Source organism: Nerophis lumbriciformis, linkage group LG13 (genome assembly GCF_033978685.3).
Source record: "Nerophis lumbriciformis linkage group LG13, RoL_Nlum_v2.1, whole genome shotgun sequence".
In the NCBI taxonomy this organism is placed as follows: Eukaryota; Metazoa; Chordata; class Actinopteri; order Syngnathiformes; family Syngnathidae; genus Nerophis; species Nerophis lumbriciformis.
In genome coordinates this window covers 18,910,121-18,931,535 of record NC_084560.2, presented here as the reverse complement: position 1 = coordinate 18,931,535, position 21,415 = coordinate 18,910,121, and the positions used below count along the sequence as shown (strand labels likewise).

Below are 21,415 nucleotides of genomic sequence, written 5' to 3'. Positions count from 1 at the left end.
AAACATGCAAATCACAAGACAGAAAAAAACAAGACAAGACATCCCTCACCGCGGTGTGACATTGGTGTGTAAATGTATAATTGAATAATTGAGGTATAATTCTCTATCGATCAAAAATGCACATCAATGAAGGAGATAAATAAAAATGAATGAATGAATGAATGAATGAATTTATGTGGCTCCACTTCGACAGCGTTTTCTCCCCACCATCTTTGTTGTAGTTCAGCGCTTCCATAGGGAGTCTACTGACCGATTTAGTTCGAACTATAGGCTAATTTGTATGAGAAATGGCAACAACAAAGGATGCATGTCCTTGTACGAGCCAGTCTGCCCCACAACAAGAGGATCGCTTATTGACTGCAGTGTCAGACTACAGTGGTGGACTCGCGCAAAGCACTTTGGGTAAATCTCTTCTATATATGGATAATCCGATGGAAAAAAACGTCATTGACATGCAGGCATGTAAAATTTCCTTGAAAATGCAGAAATCTGGATTTAAAATTTTTTATTTTTGCGACAAAATATCACTCCCGGGTTTTTTAAAATGAAATATCAGTAAAAATCTGAACAAAATTTGTTGAACGCTCCCCTCAGCTGCAGATGATCAAACGTTTTATGAGTTTTTTGCAAGCATGTTAAAGAATTTGACATTACATTTTCAATGTGGGTAAATTATCTACTAAAAAAACCTAAAAATTCTGTTGTACATTACATGGACATGTAGGTTTTAAAAAAGACAAAATAAATCTTATGGTAAAATATTGTGTAGAAATGTTTGTCTTTTTTTTCCCTCAATTTTCCTCTTTTTTCCCCTCAAAGAGTGTTTACATCCCTGAGTATGAAAGAAGGCAAGATGTCGTTTTATAAATATCTCTAGCATGCCTCCTTGGTTTGATTTCAAATTTTCGGGATGTATGGGGATCCCAAATACACAACAGCAGGTACCAATAGGTAAGAAAAGTTGGTTTTGCATAATAGAGCCCCTTTAATGTTATGGAAGCCATAACTAAATCCAAATACTGTATTTGTCGACTCTAAGGCGCACTTAAAATCCTTTTATTTTCTCACAAATCGACAGTGCGCCTTATAACCCGGTGCGCCTAATGTACGGCATAATTCTGGTTGTGCTTACCGACCTCGAAGCTATTTTATTTGTTACATGGTGTAATGATAAGTGTGACCAGTAGATGGCAGTCATACATAAGAGATATGTGTAAACTGCAAGACGACGCCAGTAAACAACACCAAAACTTTAAAATGTTCCATTGAGAATATAGAATATTACACACGGCGCTCAAAAATCTGTCAAAATGTTTTTAGTACGACTTCGGTAAGCTATGAAGCCGCACCGCTTGATGGATTGTCGGCGCATTAAACATACGAGTATTATTATAATGCGTGTATAAGGACCGCAAAATGGCAACTATTAGCTGACATTACCTGCCGTTTTGTTTCGCAATATTATGCAACACCAAGTTTTCTTACCTTCTGGTACCTGCTGATGTGTATTTGGGATCTGCATAAGTCCTGAAAATGTGCGTTGTAGTCCGTGCCGACACCGCAGTCATAAGCTTCTTCTTTTTCTCTACCTTCTTATGTGGCATTCATTTTCCATTGTTGCCATTTCTAGTATGAAGTAGTGTAAAGTTCTTACTTATATCTGTCAGTAAACTCGCCATGAAAGGGCTAAAACATACCGGTGTAGTGAGTTTACATTATTCACCCAAGGAACTTTAGTTATTCGATGGTTCCGGTCAGTCGTTTTTTCACGGGACACATTTCCGGCGTTGATGTTGCATTATTGAGCCACAGATGAGAAGATGCTGCTCCGTTGTTTATTGAAGTAAAGTCTGAATGTCATTAAAACGGTTAGCGCCATCTTTTGACACTTCTTCCACTCCCGTCCTTGCACGCTACACCGCTTACAACAAAGATGATGGGGAGAAGACTCTGCGTAAGGTGAGCCACGTAAATAAGACCGCCCACAAAACGGCGCATCCTGAAGAGACTGTCAGAAAGCGACTTGAAAATGGTCTGTAAAACATCATCTATGCAACATTTTGACCCATACTTGCCAACCCTCCCCGATTTTCCGGGAGACTCCCGAAATTCAGCGCCTCTCCCGAAAACCTCCTGGGACAAATTTTCTCCCGAAAATCTCCCGAAATCCAGGCGGACCTGAGTGACGTGTCGACAGCCTGTTTTCACGTCCGCTTTCCCACAATATAAACACCGTGCCTGCCCAATCACGTTAAAAGTGTAGAATGATCGAGGGCGAGTTCTTGGTTTCTTATGTGGGTTTATTGTTAGGCAGTTTCATTAACGTCCTCCCAGCGCGGCAATAACACACAACAAAAGCAGTCACGTTTTCGTCTACCATAAAGCAGTTAATCTGCCGTAAACAGCAATGTTATATATATATATATATATATATATATATATATATATATATATATATATATATGAAATACTTGACTCCTCCCCTCTTAACCACACCCCCAACCACGCCCCCCCCGACCACGCCCTCTCCCCCACCTCCCGAAATCGGAGGTCTCAAGGTTGGCAAGTATGTTTTGACCAAAGAACCACCATTACATGTTATGTAGACCACAAGATATTGTTTAACATTTAGAAAAAAATCATAATATGACCCCTTTACTGCGTCTTATAATCTGTTGCGCCTTTTGTATGAAAATAGACCTGACTAGACCCGCTCATCGAAAGTGCGCCTTTTATTCCGGTGCGCCCTATGGTCTGAAAAATACGGTACTAGCCTTTAGCCATTTGATATATTCTTAGCTGAGGTGTACAAGTGCCATGTTCACTTCTTGGATGTATATTAAGTCTTTGTGAAAGGGTTTTATAGCTCCAGACCACACATAGATTTAGGTTTTTCTGAAAGGCTGTGTTATTGTACCAAATAAGTCACAGCTGTTGTCTGTTCAATTATACATTTTCGGGCCTGACTTTGTGTGTGAGTGTGTGAAGTACTTTTTTTTCCAACTCAAGTTTAAATGCAAGCCAAAAGTGACTCCTTAAACTGATGGAGTCGCAGCGGGTGAATGGCTTCTCCTCTATTGTACTACTTTCTTTTACCTGCTTACCCCCGAGGCCTTTCTAGTTGATAACTCAAAGCTGCGGTTCTTGTGGCAGCGCTGCCACGTTGAGATAAGTCCCTCATTAATCACCGAATGCAGGCAGCAGAAAGGCTGGTTTGCTGATAAGAACTGAGAAAAGTTGCTTAATGCTTGTTTCCCGACTGCTGTCCAACAGTAGATAAACGCGAGGGACCCGCATCCGTTCAGATGTGATTAATACACTTATCAGTGGCGGATACTGTGCTGAGATTCAATTAATTGGTTCAACATTATTTACAAGCACTTTAACATTGCTGACGCAAGAACTGAAACAACACTATTACTAACACATTGGCTGGTAGAGGATTGAGGTCACCACAGCAACAACATACAGTATGTTATGCTGCTTCTTGCAATCAATTACATGATTAGCTGATAAAAATGTAAATAAAAACAGACAGTTACAGTTTCCATGCTTGACACTTTAAAGGGGAACTGCACTATTATAAAATGTTTGCCTATCATTCACAATCATTGTGAAAGATACGACGGTGGATGTTATTTTTTTGCATTCTAAATATTAAATAAATGCGATCAAAAGTTCGCTTACAATGGAGCCTTTGGTAGCAGCGTAATATAAAGGCCTTAAACATTCAAACATCTCCATTGAGATTTTATATGATTAAGTATATATGTAATGTAGTAACGGGCACATTTATAATAACATTTCATATTTACGCATTCATTTCAAAAATGCATCACAACGTTAGTTTTTTTTCCCTTCTTCATAACAGATTATTACTCACTGCAGACTTCATGAGAGCCAACAAACATAATAAAACATCACTTACTGTGCAAGGTCTTCTGTCATTAAGATGCCAACTGCTAGGATGTTCATATATTCCCATTTAAAGTTAATGTTAAAGTACCAATGATTGTCACACACACACTAGGTGTGGTGAAATTTGTCCCCTGCATTTGACCCATCCCCTTGATCACCCCCTGGGAGGTGAGGGGAGCAGTGGGCAGCAGCGGTGCCGCGCCCGGGAGTCATTTTTGGTGATTTAACCCCCAATTCCAACCCTTGATGCTGAGTGCCAAGCAGGGAGGTAATGGGTCCCATTTTTTATAGTCTTTGGTATGACTCGGCCGGGGTTTGAACTCACAACCTACCGATCTCAGGGCGGACACTCTAACGACTAGGCCACTGAGTAGGTGAAGAATGACTCTTAATCCTCACAATGAAACGGCATTGGCGGGGGGGGACAAGTGTCTTTTTGTGTCGTTCTCACCAGTTTCGGGTTCTAAATGGCTGTCAAAGTGTACCAACTTGTTGGAATACCTACTCAGACTTCTTCAGTGCATGTGAGATGCATTATTTCTGATCTATGATTTCTGATCTGGCCCTGTGATGAGGTGGCGACTTGTCCAGGGTGTACACCGCCTTCCGCCCAAATGCAGCTGAGATAGGCTCCAGCGACCCCAAAAAGGGACAAGCGTTAGAAAATGGATGGATGGATTTCTGATCTATTTTTTTATGAACACCGAAGTGATCATGGCTATAAATAGTTTATCTGCATTAGCGCTTATAATAACAATATTACTAATAATTGGTTAATATTCAAATCACAAAATTATAATGAAGTATTGTTTGTGCTTTTTGAATGATTTTTATTGGATTTTATGGGCATAATGGAGCAGCTCCCATTGGCTGCACTGTAAGCGCACTTTTATTTACTTTTATGCACACATTGGAATGCATAAACAAAAATATCCAACCGTCTTCATGTTTTTCATAATGATTGTGAACGATAGTCAAAATTCCAAAAAAAGTGTAGTTCCGCTTTACACATCTTCTCGCACCCCTTTAGACATTTGCATTAAAGTCTGGTGTTTGCCTAGATCAGTGGTTCTTAACCTTGTTGGAGGTACCGAATACCGAATATTATAATATATATATTTTTTTAAATTCAAGACAAAGTTATGTTTTTTTTTACTGGTGCACAAAATGAACCGTGCATGAACATGACCTTGTTCCAAGAACAAAACCAACACAGTGCATGAACTCACAACACATTACTGTCAGGTTCAAACACCGAACTATCTATTACACAAGACAAGAAGAAGGAATCAAGCAGAGACAGTTGAATTGTATTCATGAGGAGAGACGTATTGGGCTGTACACTCAGTTACACTTTGACCCTACGCTCTAAGGTACAGTCCCACGGGCTCCTCTATTAATTCGGGAGGTCCCTAGTTAACATCACTGAGGCTGCTTCTGAAGGGAAGGGTAATGCAAGCAGCCCCAGTAGACACAATAGGTGATTATTCAGAATGGAAATGTGCTGACACTTGTGATCTCGCCCTGTCTCTGTTTTTGTCTGCGTTGAGGTACTCCATGTCCGTCCTTCACTGTCAGCAGGCAGGGTCTGGAAACAAACTGCTGATACGAGACAACTCCCAAAGCAAGATTACAATTGTGCCTTTGTACAGATAGAAAAGTACAACTTCAGCACAATTGATAATAACTATAGCAACGGCCTTTAAGCATAAGAGTTGTGTGATAACTTGTACATAATTATTCTAACATTTACACACCTGCAAATCACATGGAAAATTAAAGGGAACATTGTTTGGGGGTATCCATAATACGCCCATAGGGAGAAGTTTTTATTTACACGATGAGTCGGGTGTGTCTTGACCTTCGCCGAACCCCTGGGACCGACTCACCGAACCCCTAAGGTTCAATCAAACCTAGGTTAAGAACCACTGGCCTAGATACACTGAACTAAAATATAAACGCAACACTTTTGTTTTTACTCCCATGTTTCATGAGTTGAACTCAAAGATCTAAAACTTTTACAATATACACAAAAGACCTATTCCTCTCAAATATTGTTCACAAATCTGTCCAAATCTGTCTAAATCTGTGTTAGTGAGCATTTCTTTTTTGCCAATATAATGCAGCCCACCTCACAGGTGTGGCATATCAAGATGCCGATTAAACAGCATGGTTATTGCACAGGTGTGCCTTAGGATGCCCACAATAAATAGCCACTCTGAAATGTGCAGTTTTATCACACAGCACAAAGCCACAGATGTCACAAGTTTTGAGGGAGCATGCAGTTGGCATGCTGACTGCAGGAATGCCAACCAGAGCTGTTGCCCGTGAATTGAATGTTCCTTTCTCTACCATAAGCCGTCGCCAGAGGCGTTTCAGAGAATTTGGCAGTACATCCACACCAGCACAGGACCTCAACAGCCAGCAGGTGCACCTCCATGGTCGTCTGAGACCAGCCACCCGGACAGCTGCTGCAACAATTGGTTTGCATAACCAAATAATTTCTGCACAAACTGTGAGAAACCGTCCCAGGGAAACTCATCTGCATGCTCGTCGTTCTCATCGGGGTCTCAACCTTACTGCGGTTTGTCGTCGTAAGCAAATTAAGTGGGCAAATGCTCATATTCTATGGTTTTCTTCACGGATTAATCCTGGTTTTCATTGTTCAGGGCAGTTGGCAAACAGCGTGTGTGGGAGAGCGGTTTGCTGAGTTCAAGATTGTGAATGGAGTGGGATGGGATTATGGTATGGGCAGGCGTATGTTACGGACAATGAAGGCAAGTGCATTTTATTGATGGCATTTTGAATGCACAGAGATACCGTGACAAGATCCTGAGGCCCATTGTTGTGCCGTTCACCCATGGATTATCTTGGCAAAGAAGAAGTGCTCACTAACACAGCTTTAGACAGATTTGGGAACAATAATTGAGAGTAATAGGTCTTTTGTGAATATCCATTGTAAAAGTTTTAGATCTTTGAGTTCAACTCAGGAAAAATGGGAGCAAAAACTAAAGTTGTTCAGTGTATTACCTACAAGGTCAATACATACCGGTAGATTAAAGGATTAGGACACATGGCAACATCCGTGCCCTATCTGAACAGTTCTGCCTTGTAATGTATAAAGGACAAGGTTCGAAGCGCAGAAAAAGTGTAGCGTCTTATAAACCAGAAATACTTAAAGGCCTACTGAAATGCTATTTTCTTATTTAAACGGGGATAGCAGGTCCATTCTATGTGTCATACTTGATCATTTCGCGATATTGCCGTATTTTTGCTGAAAGGATTTAATAGAGAACATCGACGATAAAGTTCGCAACTTTTGGTCGCTGATAAAAAAAAAGCCTTACCTGTACCGGAAGTAGCAGACGATATGCGCGTGACGTCACAAGTTGTGGAGCTCCTCACATCCGCACATTGTTTACAATCATGGCCACCAGCAGCGAGAGCCATTCGGACCAAGAAAGCGACGATTTCCCCATTAATTTGAGCGAGGATGAAAGATTTGTGGATGAGGAAAGTGAGAGTGAAGGACTAGAGGGCAGTGGGAGCGATTCAGATAGGGAAGATGCTGTGAGAGGCGGGTGGGACCTGATATTCAGCTGGGAATGACTAAAACAGTAAATAAACACAAGACATATATATACTCTATTAGCCACAACACAACCAGGCTTATATTTAATATGCCACAAATTAATCTCGCATAACAAACACCTCCCCCCTCCCGTCCATATAACCCGCCAATACAACTCAAACACCTGCACAACACACTCAATCCCCCAGCCCAAAGTACCGTTCACCTCCCCAAAGTTCATACAGCACATATATTTCCCCAAAGTCCCCAAAGTTACGTACGTGACATGCACATAGCGGCACGCACGTACGGGCAAGCGATCAAATGTTTGGAAGCCGCAGCTGCATGCGTACTCACGGTACCGCATCTGCGTATCCAACTCAAAGTCCTCCTGGTAAGAGTTTCTGTTGTCCCAGTTCTCCACAGGCCAATGGTAAAGCTTGACTGTCATCTTTCGGGAATGTAAACAATGAAACACCGGCTGTGTTTGTGTTGCTGCAGCCGCCCGCAATACACCGCTTCCCACCTACAGCTTTCTTCTTTGCTGTCTCCATTGTTCATTGAACAAATTGCAAAAGATTCACCAACACAGATGTCCAGAATACTGTGGAATTTAGCGATGAAAACAGATGACTTAATAGCTGGCCACCATGCTGTCCCAAAATGTCCTCTACAATCCGTGACGTCACGCGCAGACGTCATCATACCAAGACGTTTTCAGCAGGATATTTTGCGCGAAATTTAAAATTGCAGTTTAGTAAGCTAAATGTGTTGCAATGTTAAGATTTCATCATTGATATGTAAACTATCAGACTGCGTGGTCGGTAGTAGTGGGTTTCAGTAGGCCTTTAATTTGTAACCGACTACACATTGTTTTGATCAGGTGTGTAGAAGGTCCACCTTTGGAGACGTTTTTGGTTATTTTAATTTAAGTCTATAAATGACGCCTCTCAAAACAAGGTCAAGTCTTGCACGTTTGCTTTGATAACAAATTGGACTTTCAGTCCTTCAATGTGGTCTTGTTCCTGTGACAGCCCTTTTCTTTATCCCTATTGGCATTTTGTCTTGTTAGAGGTCAAACGCCTGCAGAATCCGACTTTCAGTTGTTAGAGGTGGCACGCCGACTGGAGATGTATGGGATTCGTCTCCACCCAGCCAAAGACCGCGAAGGTTCCCGTCTGAGCCTCGCTGTGGCTCACACAGGCGTCCTGGTCTTTCAGGTAAGTGGCAATACATTTTTATCACTTTTGTTCCTCGGCTAACATTTTGGAAAAAACTCACGTCTGACCTTAGGGGCCTATGATGATTTTTAATCTAATTTTAAAACCCTCACTGATGATCCAATGTCCATGTACTGGATATAATTAGGGGTAAGTTTTGTGTAAATGTTCTCTACGGTCATTTTTAACCGCCGTTTTTTGAGTCTGTCTGCAAGATGTTCAATTATGGAGGAATTCCCAGATTGCAAATGAAAACACACGCCACCCTCTCCAAAAGTGCTATAAATAATCATTTTAAAATGTACACAGTTTAAATATAAATCTTGAAATCTTTGCCGCTATTTATTTTTTTCAGACATGGTCATAACATAAACATTATATAGATTCACTCGGTCACAACATAAGGTACACCTGCACACTTGCCATTCGATGCTGTCACTGCGTGTCGCACATACACTATATTGCCAAAAGTACTTGGCCACCCATCCAAATGATGAGAATCAGGTGTCCTAATCACTTGGTGTATAAAAACAAGCACTTAGGCATGGAGACTGTTTCTACAAACATTTGTGAAAGAATGGGCCGCTCGCAGTGATTTCCAGCGTGGAACTGTCATAGGATGCCACCTGTGCAACAAATCCAGTCGTGAAATTTCCTCGCTACTAAATATTCCAAAGTCAACTGTCGGCTTTATTCTAAAAAAAATGGAAGAATTTGGGAACAACAGCAACTCAGCCACCAAGTGGTAGGCCACGTAAACTGACAAGAGAGGTCAGCGGATGCTGAAGCGCATAGTGCAAAGTTTTTCTGCACAGTCAGTTGCTACATAGCTCCTAACTTCATGTCACCTTCTAATTAGCCCACGTACAGTATGTAGGGAGCTTCATGGAATGGGTTTCCATGGCCGAGCAGCTGCATCTAAGGCATACATCACCAAGTCCAATGCAAAGCGTGGGATGCAGTGTTGTAAAGCACGTCGCCACTGGACTCTAAAGCAGTGGCAACGCCTTCTCTGGAGTGATGAATCACGCTTTTCCATCTGGCAATCTGATGGACTAGCCTGGGTTTGGAGGTTGCCAGGAGAACTGTACATTTTGGCCTGCATTGTGCCGAGTGTGAAATTTGGTGGAGGAGGAATTATGGTGTGAGGTGGTTTTTCAGGAGTTGGGCTTAGCCCCTTTGTTCCAGTGAAAGGAACTTTGAATGCTCTAGGATACCAAAGCATTTTTGACAATTCCATGCTCTCAACCTTGTGGGAACAGTTTGGAGCGGGCACCTTCCTATTCCAACATGATTGTGCACAAAGCAAGGTCCATAAAGACATGGATGACAGAGTCTGGTGTGGATGAACTTGACTGGCCTGCACAGAGTCCTGACCTGAACCTGATAGAACACCTTTGGGATGAATTAGAAGGGAGACTGAGAGCCAGGCCTTCCCCAATCAGTGTGTGACCTCACCAATGCGCTGTTTGGAAGAACGGTGGAAAATTCCTATAAACACACTCCGCAACCTTGTGGACAGCCTTCCCAGAAGAGTAGGAGCTGTATTAGCTGCAAAAGGTGGACCAATGTCATATTGACCCTATGGGTTAGGAATGGGATGGCACCTCAAGTTCATATGTGAGTCAAGGCAGGTGGCCAAATACTTTTAGCAATATAGTGTAGGTGTCATTATCTTTTTTTTGTTTCCTCACTGCAGCAGAGGGAGAAGAGCTCCTCCCTGTGGCTGAGAGCTTTACGTAATGTCTAAATCAAAGGCCTTTAACAGGGGTCTGTGACCCCCAGGATATATGTAAATATTGTTTATATCTCCATGCATTTTTGCCTTTAAATACACAACAAAATTGATCCAAAACATTCCAGTGTAGCATAGAAATGGCGGTGACGAGGTCACCCTACTCACTGTACCTTGGTTTAAAATAAAAACATGAATAAATAATTATATTTCTATATTATTGTTAGTATTTAAGATGTTAAGCGTTTTACTGTAAAGTTTGAATATCTTAGTATCACACATTAACTGTTACTACATTACATTTACATGTACATTACATTACTGTTAAGACCAGTTCAATCTAAACTAGCGATGTCCGATAATGGCTTTTTGCCGATTTCCGATATTCCGATATTGTCCAACTTTTTAATTACCGATACCGATATCAATAGATATATACAGTCGTGGAATTAACACATTATTATGCCTAATTTGGACAACCAGGTATGATGAAGATAAGGTACTTTTTTTTAAAATTTATAAAATAAGATAAATAAATTAAAAACATTTTCTTGAATAAAAAAAGAAAGTAAAACAATATAAAAACAGTTACATAGAAATTAGTAATTAATGAAAATTTGTCAAATTAACTGTTAAAGGTTAGTACTATTAGTGGACCAGCAGCACGCACAATCATGTGTGCTTACGGACTGTATCCCTTGCAGACTGTATTGATATATATTGATATATAATGTAGGAACCAGAATATTAATTACAGAAAGAAACAACCCTTTTGAGTGAATGAGTGTAATTGGGGTAAGTAGGTTTTTTGGGTTGGTGCACTAATTGTAAGTGTATCTTGTGTTTTTTATGTTGATTTAATTAAAAAAAAAAAGAAAAAAAGATACCGATAAAAAAAAATAAACGATACCGATAATTTCCGATATTACATTTTAACGCATTTATCGGCCGATAATATCGGCTATTACAGCTTCTACTCTTGTGGGAAGGCTGTCCACAAGGTTGCGGAGTGTGTTTATAGGAATTTTCCACTGTTCTTCCAAACAGGGGGGGTCTGTGCTGCGTCTCTCCCTCATTTTAGGAGTCCTTGGCCTGGAAGACTTTGAAGACCTCTGGTCTAAATAAGTATAAACCCCTCGCTATGATGTCACAATGCTAAGCCAGGTTGCAAAACCCTGCGAACAGAGGCATCCAAAACTGCGCGCAATCTCACGCCAAAATGCTTAAAACTAGAGATGTCCGATAATGGCTTTTTTGCTGATATTCCGATATTGTCCAACTCTTAATTACCGATTCCGATATCAACCGACACCGATATACACAGTCATGGAATTAACACATTATTATGCCTAATGTTGTTGTGATGCCCCGCTGGATGCATTAAACAATGTAACAAGGTTTTCCAAAATAAATTAACTCAAGTTATGAAAAAAATACATAAAACATGGCACTGCCATATTTATTATTGAAGTCACAAAGTGCATTATTTTTTTTTAACAAGCCTCAAAACAGCAGCTTGGAATTTTGGACATTCACTTCAACCTCCTCATGCTCTCTCAGGGAGAGCATGAGGAGGTTGAAGTGGGTCGGGTTGAGGTGGAGGGGAGGGGGGTACCGGGGGGTGTATATTGTAGCGTCCCGGAAGAGTTCGTGCTGCAAGGGGTTCTGGGTATTTGTTCTGTTGTGTTTGTGTTGTGTTACGGTGCGGATGTTCTCCCGAAATGTGTTTGTCATTCTTGTTTGGTGTGGGTTCACAGCGTGGCGCATATTTGTAACAGTGTTAAAGTTGTTTATACGGCCACTCTCAGTGTGACCTGTATGGCTGTTGACCAATTTTGCCTTGCATTCACTTGTGTGTGGGAAAAGCCGTAGATATTATGTGATTGGGCCGGCACGCAAAGGCAGTGCCTTTAAAGGTTTATTGGCGCTCTGTACTTCTCCCTACGTCCGTCTACCACTCCGTACAGCGGAGTTTTAAAAAGTCATAAATTGTACTTTTTGAAACCGATACCGATCATTTCCGATATTACATTTTTAAAGCATTTATCGGATTGCCGATATTATCGGACATCTCTACTTAAAACCTTATGATTTGATGCTTCGGTATTGTTGTTTATCCTACATTTATAAGTCAGAAAAGATCCAATTCATCACAGGTCCCCTTTGTTTGTTTCCAATCTCCACAGGGACACACGAAGATAAACTCCTTCAACTGGTCTAAAGTGCGTAAACTGAGCTTTAAGAGGAAACGTTTCCTAATAAAGCTGAGGCCTGATGTAAATGTAAGTTTCCGGTACTGAAATGAAATGTGTATGAAAGACTCAATCACGTGAAGTGTTTTCCCTGTCTTGTCCAGAGTTCTTATCAAGACACCCTGGAGTTCTTGATGACCAGCAGGGACTGCTGTAAAGTCTTCTGGAAGATTTGTGTTGAATACCACGCCTTTTTCCGCCTCTTTGAGGAACCCAAAGCCAAGCCCAAGCCTGTGTTATTCACACGCGGCTCCTCTTTCAGATTCAGGTAAAGAATGCTCACATCACCTGGATGCTGTTTCTCAGTACATTGCAACGAGACCGCAAAGCGTGCCCAATCACAGTGCTTCTATTTCGTCTGGACAGCGGTCGCACGCAGAAGCAAGTCATCGATTTTGTGAGGGAGTCGGAGTTTAAAAAACTCCCATTTGAAAGGTAAAAAGAAAGAAAAAATCAGTCACGTTTGACATATTCGATATGGGCGAGCGTGCGGTTCTGGACTAACCTGTCACATCCTGTCTGCACAGGAAACACAGTCGAGTGCAGCAGAACAGCCGCCTGTCACCTTTGCCTTCGCCGCGCTCCCACGAAGTGCCAACAGAAGTGAGTGCCTCAGTGTTCAAGATTCAAAGATTGTTTATTGTCATATGCACAGTTAAACAGACAGTTTGCCGTACAATGAAAATCGTACTTTGCTAGTCCAGTGTTTTTCAACCACTGTGCCGCGTTTTTCAACCTTTTTTGAGCCAAGGCACATTTTTTTTCATAAAAAAAATACGGAGGCACACCACCAGCAGAAAAGGTTAAAAAATGAAACTCCACCAGGTTGTCGTGCCTTATTTTGAGTTTGTTGTTGTTTCCTGTGCGTCGTGCTTTAGTTCCTGTCTTGCGCTGTTATTTTGGTGACCCTTCCTGTTTTGTTGGTGTTCTCCAGTAGCACCTGCACACCTTCCTTTGAGCGCTATTGCCCGCATCCGATTTGTTTTCGCAATCAAGACTATTGAAGTTGTGCCATACTTGCCAACCCTCCCGAATTTTCCGGGAGACTCACGAAATTCAGCGCCTACCCCGAAAACCTCCCGGTACAAATATTCTCCCGAAAATCTCCCTATTTTCAGCCGGAGCTGGAGGGGGCGTGGCCTCCAGCTCCGGCTGTGGCATGTGGACCTGAGTGAGGACAGCCTTTTTTTTATGACGGGGTGACAAGAACTAAATCATCCAGACAAGAGATAGATTGTGTTATTATGTTTGTCTTACCTAAAAATAAATATATTTATTAATTTAAAAAAAAAAACTAAATACATTTTTACTATATTTTGCTAAAAACATCAAAATTAATTGTATTTTTATTTGTATTTTTTCTGACTCCTTATTTCATCCAGCCATAGAATTATACATTAAAATAAACATATTGGAAATAATTAATTTTAAATTATCATAATAATTCATTTAAAATGACTATATTTAATTATTAAAATAATTGCTGGTTTATCAACAACTTGAGCATTTTATTCATTACATTTTAAAGCTCTCAGAAGCCAAGTTATGTTATATTCCTTAAGATTTATTTATGCAAGTTTGAAGTATCAATTATCTAAACACAGTTTTGTTTGCATATTTTCAGGATGTAGAGATATATATATATATATATATATATATATATATATATATATATATATATATATATATATATATATATATATATATATATATATATATATATATATGTGTGTGTATATATGTATGTGTATATATGTATGTATGTATATATATATATATATATATGTGTGTGTATATATGTATGTGTATATATGTATGTATGTATATATATATATGTATATATATGTATGTGTGTATGTATGTACATATATATGTATGCATGTATGTACATATATATATGTATGTATGTATGTATGTACATATATATGTATGTATGTATGTATGTATGTATGTATGTATGTATGTACATATATATATATATGTATGTATGTATGTATGTATGTACATATATGTATGTATGTATGTACATATATGTATGTATGTATGTATGTACGTATGTACATATATATATATGTATGTATGTATGTATGTACATATATATATATGTATGTATGTACATATATATATATATGTATGTATGTACATATATATATATGTATGTACATATATATATATGTATGTATGTACATATATATATATGTATGTATGTACATATATATATATATGTATGTATGTACATATATATATGTATGTATGTATGTACATATATATATATGTATGTATGTATGTACATATATATATATTTATGTATGTATGTATGTACATATATATATATATATATATATATGTATGTATGTACATATATGTATGTATGTATGTATGTACATATATATATGTATGTATGTATGTATGTACATATATATATATGTATGTATGTATGTATGTATGTATGTACATATTTTATGTATGTATGTATGTATATATGTATGTACATATATATACTGAGAACAGGAAGTGAACAAAAGATTTAGCAACTGTTATGTAAAAGAAAAGGGGTAGGATTGAATAAGCTCTGCTTCTTCCTACTCCTTTTCCAACATGTTGAAAAGAGAAACTGGAAATTGTGATGTATCATGTTGTATGCTTGCATGTTCCAAATAAACTCAACTCAACTAACTCAAACTGTTCAGCCTCTTTGGGAATCGTGGGCTTTTTTTCCCCTGACAAATTCCAAAAATTCCCAGATTTGCCGGAATTCCAGGTTTTCCGGGACATTTTTCCAATTTAAAATGAATTGGCCATTTTTCAAACTTCCACCATTTCCGCATTTTTCAACCTATTCAAACATTTCCACCTTCAACACATTTCACCATTCTGGAAATTGAAACTACCCTTTATCCAAGTTCAAAAAAAATTCCAGGATTTTCCAGAATTCCTGGTTTTCCAAAACCCTATTTCCACCCTGTTTTTGGCAACTACTACTTCCACATTTTCCAACACATTTCAACCGTTCTACCGTCAAAACATTCCTTTTAATCAGGACAAAAAACAAAGTTGTTTTTTGAACTGGAAAAATTCCCGGTTTTCCCGAAATTCCAAGAAATACCATTTCTCAATTCAATGCTACTATTTCAACATTTCTCGACCGATTTGAAAAATTCCAACACCAACCATTTCAACTCATTCCAACCATTCAAGTTTTTTACAATTTTCCTAAGAATTCCATATTTTCCCGAAATTCCGTAATACCCTTTACTACTTCAACATTTCTTGACCGATTTAAACAATTCCAACACCAACCAATTCAGCTCATTCAGGACATTAATGCTCCTCTTTTTTTTTTTTTTTTAAATCCCATTTTTCCCAAAATTCCCAAATTTCCAGGAATTTTCCCATTGGAAATTAATAGGACATTTTTCCAAGTTGCACAATTCCAACATTTTTCAACCTTTTTCAAACTAACACTTTCCCAAGTTCCAAACCAAGTTCCAGTTTTCCCGGAAATTCAAACTCTTCAACATTGAAGCCATTCCCACATTCAAACTATTCTTACATTCATACACACTCAGTGGCCTTGTGGTTAGAGTGTCCGCACTGAGATTGGTAGGTTGTGAGTTCAAACCCCGGCCGAGTCATACCAAAGACTATAAAAATGGGACCCATTATCTCCCTGCTTGGCACTCAGCATTAAGGGTTGGAATTGGGGGTTAAATCACCAAAAATGATTCCCGGGCGCGGCCACCGCTGCTGCCCACTGCTCCCCTCACCTCCCAGGGGGTGATCAAGGGTGATGGGTCAAATGCAGAGAATAATTTTGCCCCACCTAGTGTGTGTGTGACAATCAGTGGTACTTTTACTTTACTTTACATTCTATCAGCATTTCATCTTCAGCATTGGAGCATTCACACGCAATTCCTTCAGGATTTGCCTCTTTGAGTTACTGTATGTTTTACGCTTAGATCTTATGTTTTTACTCGGGCTGTCAAAGTTAACTCCAGTTGACTATAATTTTTTTTAATGCTGCAAAATTTTTTGACGTGTGATTAAAGTGCTCCCGTCCTGTCTGACCCTCGGTCCATTCCGTAGCGTGGGAAAATGTCTCTGCGTTCAGTTACTGTTAAGGCACAAGAGGGGGAAAAATAGTGAGCAGAAATGCTCAAGGAAAAGAGTACATTATGGACAGCCCAGGTCCAAAGCCATGGGAAGTCGTTCTCCTGACTAGACAAGACTATTTTTATCCATGAGTTTCCATCACTCCAGCAAATGTGTGCAGGCCCGCTTACATGTAGAGGGTCTGAGCTTTCTTTTCATGATTAGATTAGTTTAGTGCATTGATAATATGAAATGTAGATTGTTCATGTAACTAGTTTAGTATGATAGGATAAAAGCTCAGCAGAAAGGAAAGACAGTAGGCAGGAAGTCTAGAGTCACTTCTTTATCGGAGGCTTTCATGTCGTCAAAACATGTCAAGACACCTCTTCTAAAACCAAACACACACTTCTGGCTTCACAGTAACAGGACTATGCGTCACATCCTGTCTAACTTCACTGACTTACAAACCCCGTTTCCATATGTGTTGGGAAATTGTGTTAGATGTAAATATAAACGGAATACAATGATTTGCAAATCATTTTCAACCCATATTCAATTGAATGCACTACAAAGACAAGATATTTGATGTTCAAACTCATTAACTTTATTTATTTTTTGCAAATAATAATTAACTTAGAATTTCATGGCTGCAACACTTGCCAAAGTAGTTGGGAAAGGGCATGTTCACCACTGTGTGACATGGCCTTTCCTTTTAACAACACTCAGTAAACATTTGGGAACTGAGGAGACACATTTTTTAAGCTTCTCAGGTGGAATTCTTTCCCATTCTTGCTTGATGTACAGCTTAAGTTGTTCAACAGTCCGGGGGTCTCCGTTATGGTATTTTAGGCTTCATAATGCGCCACACATTTTCAATGGGAGACAGGTCTGGACTACAGGCAGGCCAGTCTAGTACCCGCACTCTTTTACTATGAAGCCACGTTGATGTAACACATGGCTTGGCATTGTCTTGCTGAAATAAGCAGAGTCGTCCATGGTAACGTTGCTTGGATGGCAACATATGTTGCTTCAAAACCTGTATGTACCTTTCAGCATTAATGGCGCCTTCACAGATGTGTAAGTTACCCATGTCTTGGGCACTAATACACCCCCATACCATCACAGATGCTGGCTTTTCAACTTTGCGCCTATAACAATCCGGATGGTTCTTTTCGTCTTTGGTCCGGAGGACACGACGTCCACAGTTTTCAAAAACAATTTGAAATGTGGACTCGTCAGACCACAGGACACTTTTTCACTTTGTATCAGTCCATCTTAGATGAGCTCAGGCCCAGCGAAGCCGACGGCGTTTCTGGGTGTTGTTGATAAACGGTTTTCGCCTTGCACAGGAGAGTTTTAACTTGAACTTACAGATGTAGCGACCAACTGTAGTTACTGACAGTGGGTTTCTGAAGTGTTCCTGAGCCCATGTGGTGATATCCTTTACACACTGATGTCGCTTGTTGATGCAGTACAGCCTGAGGGATCGAAGGTCACGGGCTTAGCTGCTTACGTGTAGAGATTTCTCCAGATTCTCTGAACCCTTTGATGATATTACGGGCCGTAGATGGTGAAATCCCTAAATTCCTTGCAATAGCTGTTTGAGAAAGGTTTTTCTTAAACTGTTCAACAATTTGCTCACGCATTTGTTGACAAAGTGGTGACCCTCGCCCCATCCTTGTTTGTGAATGACTGAGCATTTCATGGAATCTACTTTTATACCCAATCATGGCACCCACCTGTTCCCAATTTGCCTGTTCACCTGTGGGATGTTCCAAATAAGTGTTTGATGAGCATTCCTCAACTTTATCAGTATTTATTGCCACCTTTCCTAACTTCTTGGTCACGTGTTGCTGCCATCAAATTCTAAAGTTAATGATTATTTGCAAAAAAAATATATATGTTTATCAGTTTGAACATCAAATATGTTGTCTTTGTAGCATATTCAACTGAATATGGGTTGAAATGATTTGCAAATCATTGTATTCCGTTTGTTTTTACATCTAACACAATTTCCCAACTCATATGGAAACGGGGTTTGTAGTAGGAGAAACACAGGAATGTCTGGATGACTCACCTTCATATTTCCAGCGGTCTTTTTGACTTCACTTCCTCTCCGAACTCAGTTTGTAAAAGATCAATGAGTCCATACAAAGCTAAGAGCCGGAGATTCAAGAAATACACGGCACACTTACCCGTTTACAAAATTATCCAAGGAGGGGGACCTTAAACGGTGGTTTAGTGTGGCTGAAACGGGGCTTAGGCTAAATAATTATTCGTTTCAGGGGTTATCTGGCTTAGTGTAGACATAGCCTAAGATCGTCAACACACAGTGAATCAAAATAGCTTTTATCCTCCGTCTTGGAAGAGTACAACTCAAAATTTAAACCAGATCATGAGAAAGTTGTGGTGCATCGCAACCTTTTATTAACTCCACTGACTACTTCAATAATTGAATCAAATAACAAGCTTTTAGTATCAATAATTCAACTCTTGATATGTTTGAATTCTCTCCTTCAGAGTGGTGTTACTGGGGACAGACTAGACTCTGCTTCGCAGCACCATTGGAAGGAGTCCGTCCTGGTGAATTCCCAGGAAACCTCCGAAGCCCCAGCGAGCCCTCCTCACCAGAACAACAGATCGCCATCCACACAGGAGGACACGAGAGACTCGACATGGGTGGCCCACCCGGAACATCTGGCAACAGGTTCATCTTCTTGGGCTGTTAAAGACTGCAGCTATAAAGATAGTGATTACTCTGTAGGTTGGACTCCGACTTACATGGAGCGAGTTGTGTTTCAGCACGGGTCGGACACCGAGAGCTTGAACGGGCCTGTGCAGGTCCACCATGAGGAGGTCATGGCTAGTAGGCAGCACGTGAGCACTTCTAAACCATCACCAAGTCATGCGTTCGATGCTCCAACCAAACAGTCCTTGCACAGGTCACATAGTCGAGAAAAGCACAGGAGCAGTCCGGTCGCGGTCCAATATTACGTGAGCCCACAAAGTCCTGTGATGGACACCTTCCATTCTGCAGGCGCCCTCAGTCACGCTGAGCAGAACGGCTACGGCACCGTCCCGCCTCGCTTTGACGATTGTAGTTTGCAGCCTGCCCCAAGCCGCTCACATCGCGCTCGTAAGCACCGCAAATCCAAGCACCGCCATCACGCCGACCCGGACCAGGCAACAGCCTGGCCCGGGCAAGAATCCCAACCTGTCCTGTCTCACACTGAGCGGATGGCTGCTCTCCAGCGCCGCATGCTCGCTAACGGGCTCTCGGCTCCAGGCGCAAGCAAAAGTAGCCCGGGTCAGACCGGTGTAACACACGTGGGGGCAGTGCAGATGAACGACGGCTGTGGCTCAGAGTCCAGTGAGTCAGAGGTGGAGGTCAATAGGGGCGACGACGGCAGCCCGCTTATGTCTGGGAATCTGGCGGGGGCGACTTCGCCTTTACCGAGAAACAGGTTTTCCTTCGGTAGCCTCCAACTGGATGAGGAGGCGGATGAGGACGGATGCAACGTCTTCAGCGATGACGAGAGCACTCAAACGAGCTAGTATCTCCATAAGAGGGTTTACGAAGGTCATACGGTGGAACCTCAGAGGTTGAATGCCAACAAGTTGCACATCAATAATCTGGGAGGTTGAATCACGATCATGAGTAAGGTCATGCGAGACTTTAAGACAGTGGTTCTTAACCTGGGTTCGATCGAATCTTAGGGGTTCGGCGGAGGTCGAGACACACCCGACTCATCGTGTAAATAAAAACTTCTCCCTATCGGCGTATTACGGATACGGCAACAGCAGAAGTCAGACTGATTTGCAGGTGTGTGATTTGTTGTGAGTTTATGCACTGTGTTGGTTTTGTTCTTTGAACAAGGTGATGTTCATGCACGGTTCATTTTGTGCACCAGTAAGAAAAACATGGTAACACTTTAGTATGTGGAACATATTCACCATTAATTAACATGCAAATTAGTAACGTATTGGCTCTTAACTAGTCATTATTAAGTACTTATTAATGCTTACCCTAACCCTCTAACCCTAACCCTAACCAAATAACTCTAAATTAAGTCTTTATTACTTAGAATATGTTCCCCTACTGTCCAAAAAACTCTAAATTAAGTCTTTGTTACTTAGAACAGTGTTTTTCAACCACTGTGCCGCGGCCGTGAGATACAGTCTGGTGTGCTGTCGGAGATGATCTAATTTCATCTATTTGGGGTAAAAAATATTTTTTGCAAACCAGTAATTATAGTCTGCAAATGATGTGTTGTTGTTGAGTGTCGGTGCTGTCTAGAGCTCGGCAGAGTAACCATGTAATACTCTTCCATATTAGTAGGTGGCAGCAGGTAGCTAATTGCTTTGTAGATGTCGGAAACAGCGGGAGGCAGCGTGCAGATAAAAAGGTGTTTAATGCTTAAACCAAAAATAAACAAAAGGTGAGTGTCCCTAAGAAAAGGCATTGAAGCTTAGGGAAGGCTATGCAGAACGAAACTAAAACTGAACTGGCTACAAAGTAAACAAAAACAGAATGCTGGACGACAGCAAAGACTTACTGTGGAGCAAAGACGGCGTCTACAATGTACATCCGAACATGACCCGACAATCAACAATGTCCCCACAAAGA

At 40.6% G+C, this 21,415-nt stretch overlaps 1 protein-coding gene across 1 annotated transcript in view; it reads left to right on the top strand.

Annotated features, from left to right (window-relative positions):
* LOC133613774 (FERM, ARHGEF and pleckstrin domain-containing protein 1) overlaps positions 1-21,415 on the top strand; it is a 197,137-nt gene that overhangs the window by 114,038 nt on the left and 61,684 nt on the right. The window contains exons 8-13 of the mRNA XM_061971552.1: positions 8,562-8,709; positions 12,631-12,726; positions 12,801-12,964; positions 13,063-13,131; positions 13,224-13,299; positions 19,309-19,495. Coding sequence (XP_061827536.1) covers positions 8,562-8,709; positions 12,631-12,726; positions 12,801-12,964; positions 13,063-13,131; positions 13,224-13,299; positions 19,309-19,495 — 740 coding nt within the window. The remainder of the gene's footprint in view (positions 1-8,561; positions 8,710-12,630; positions 12,727-12,800; positions 12,965-13,062; positions 13,132-13,223; positions 13,300-19,308; positions 19,496-21,415) is intronic.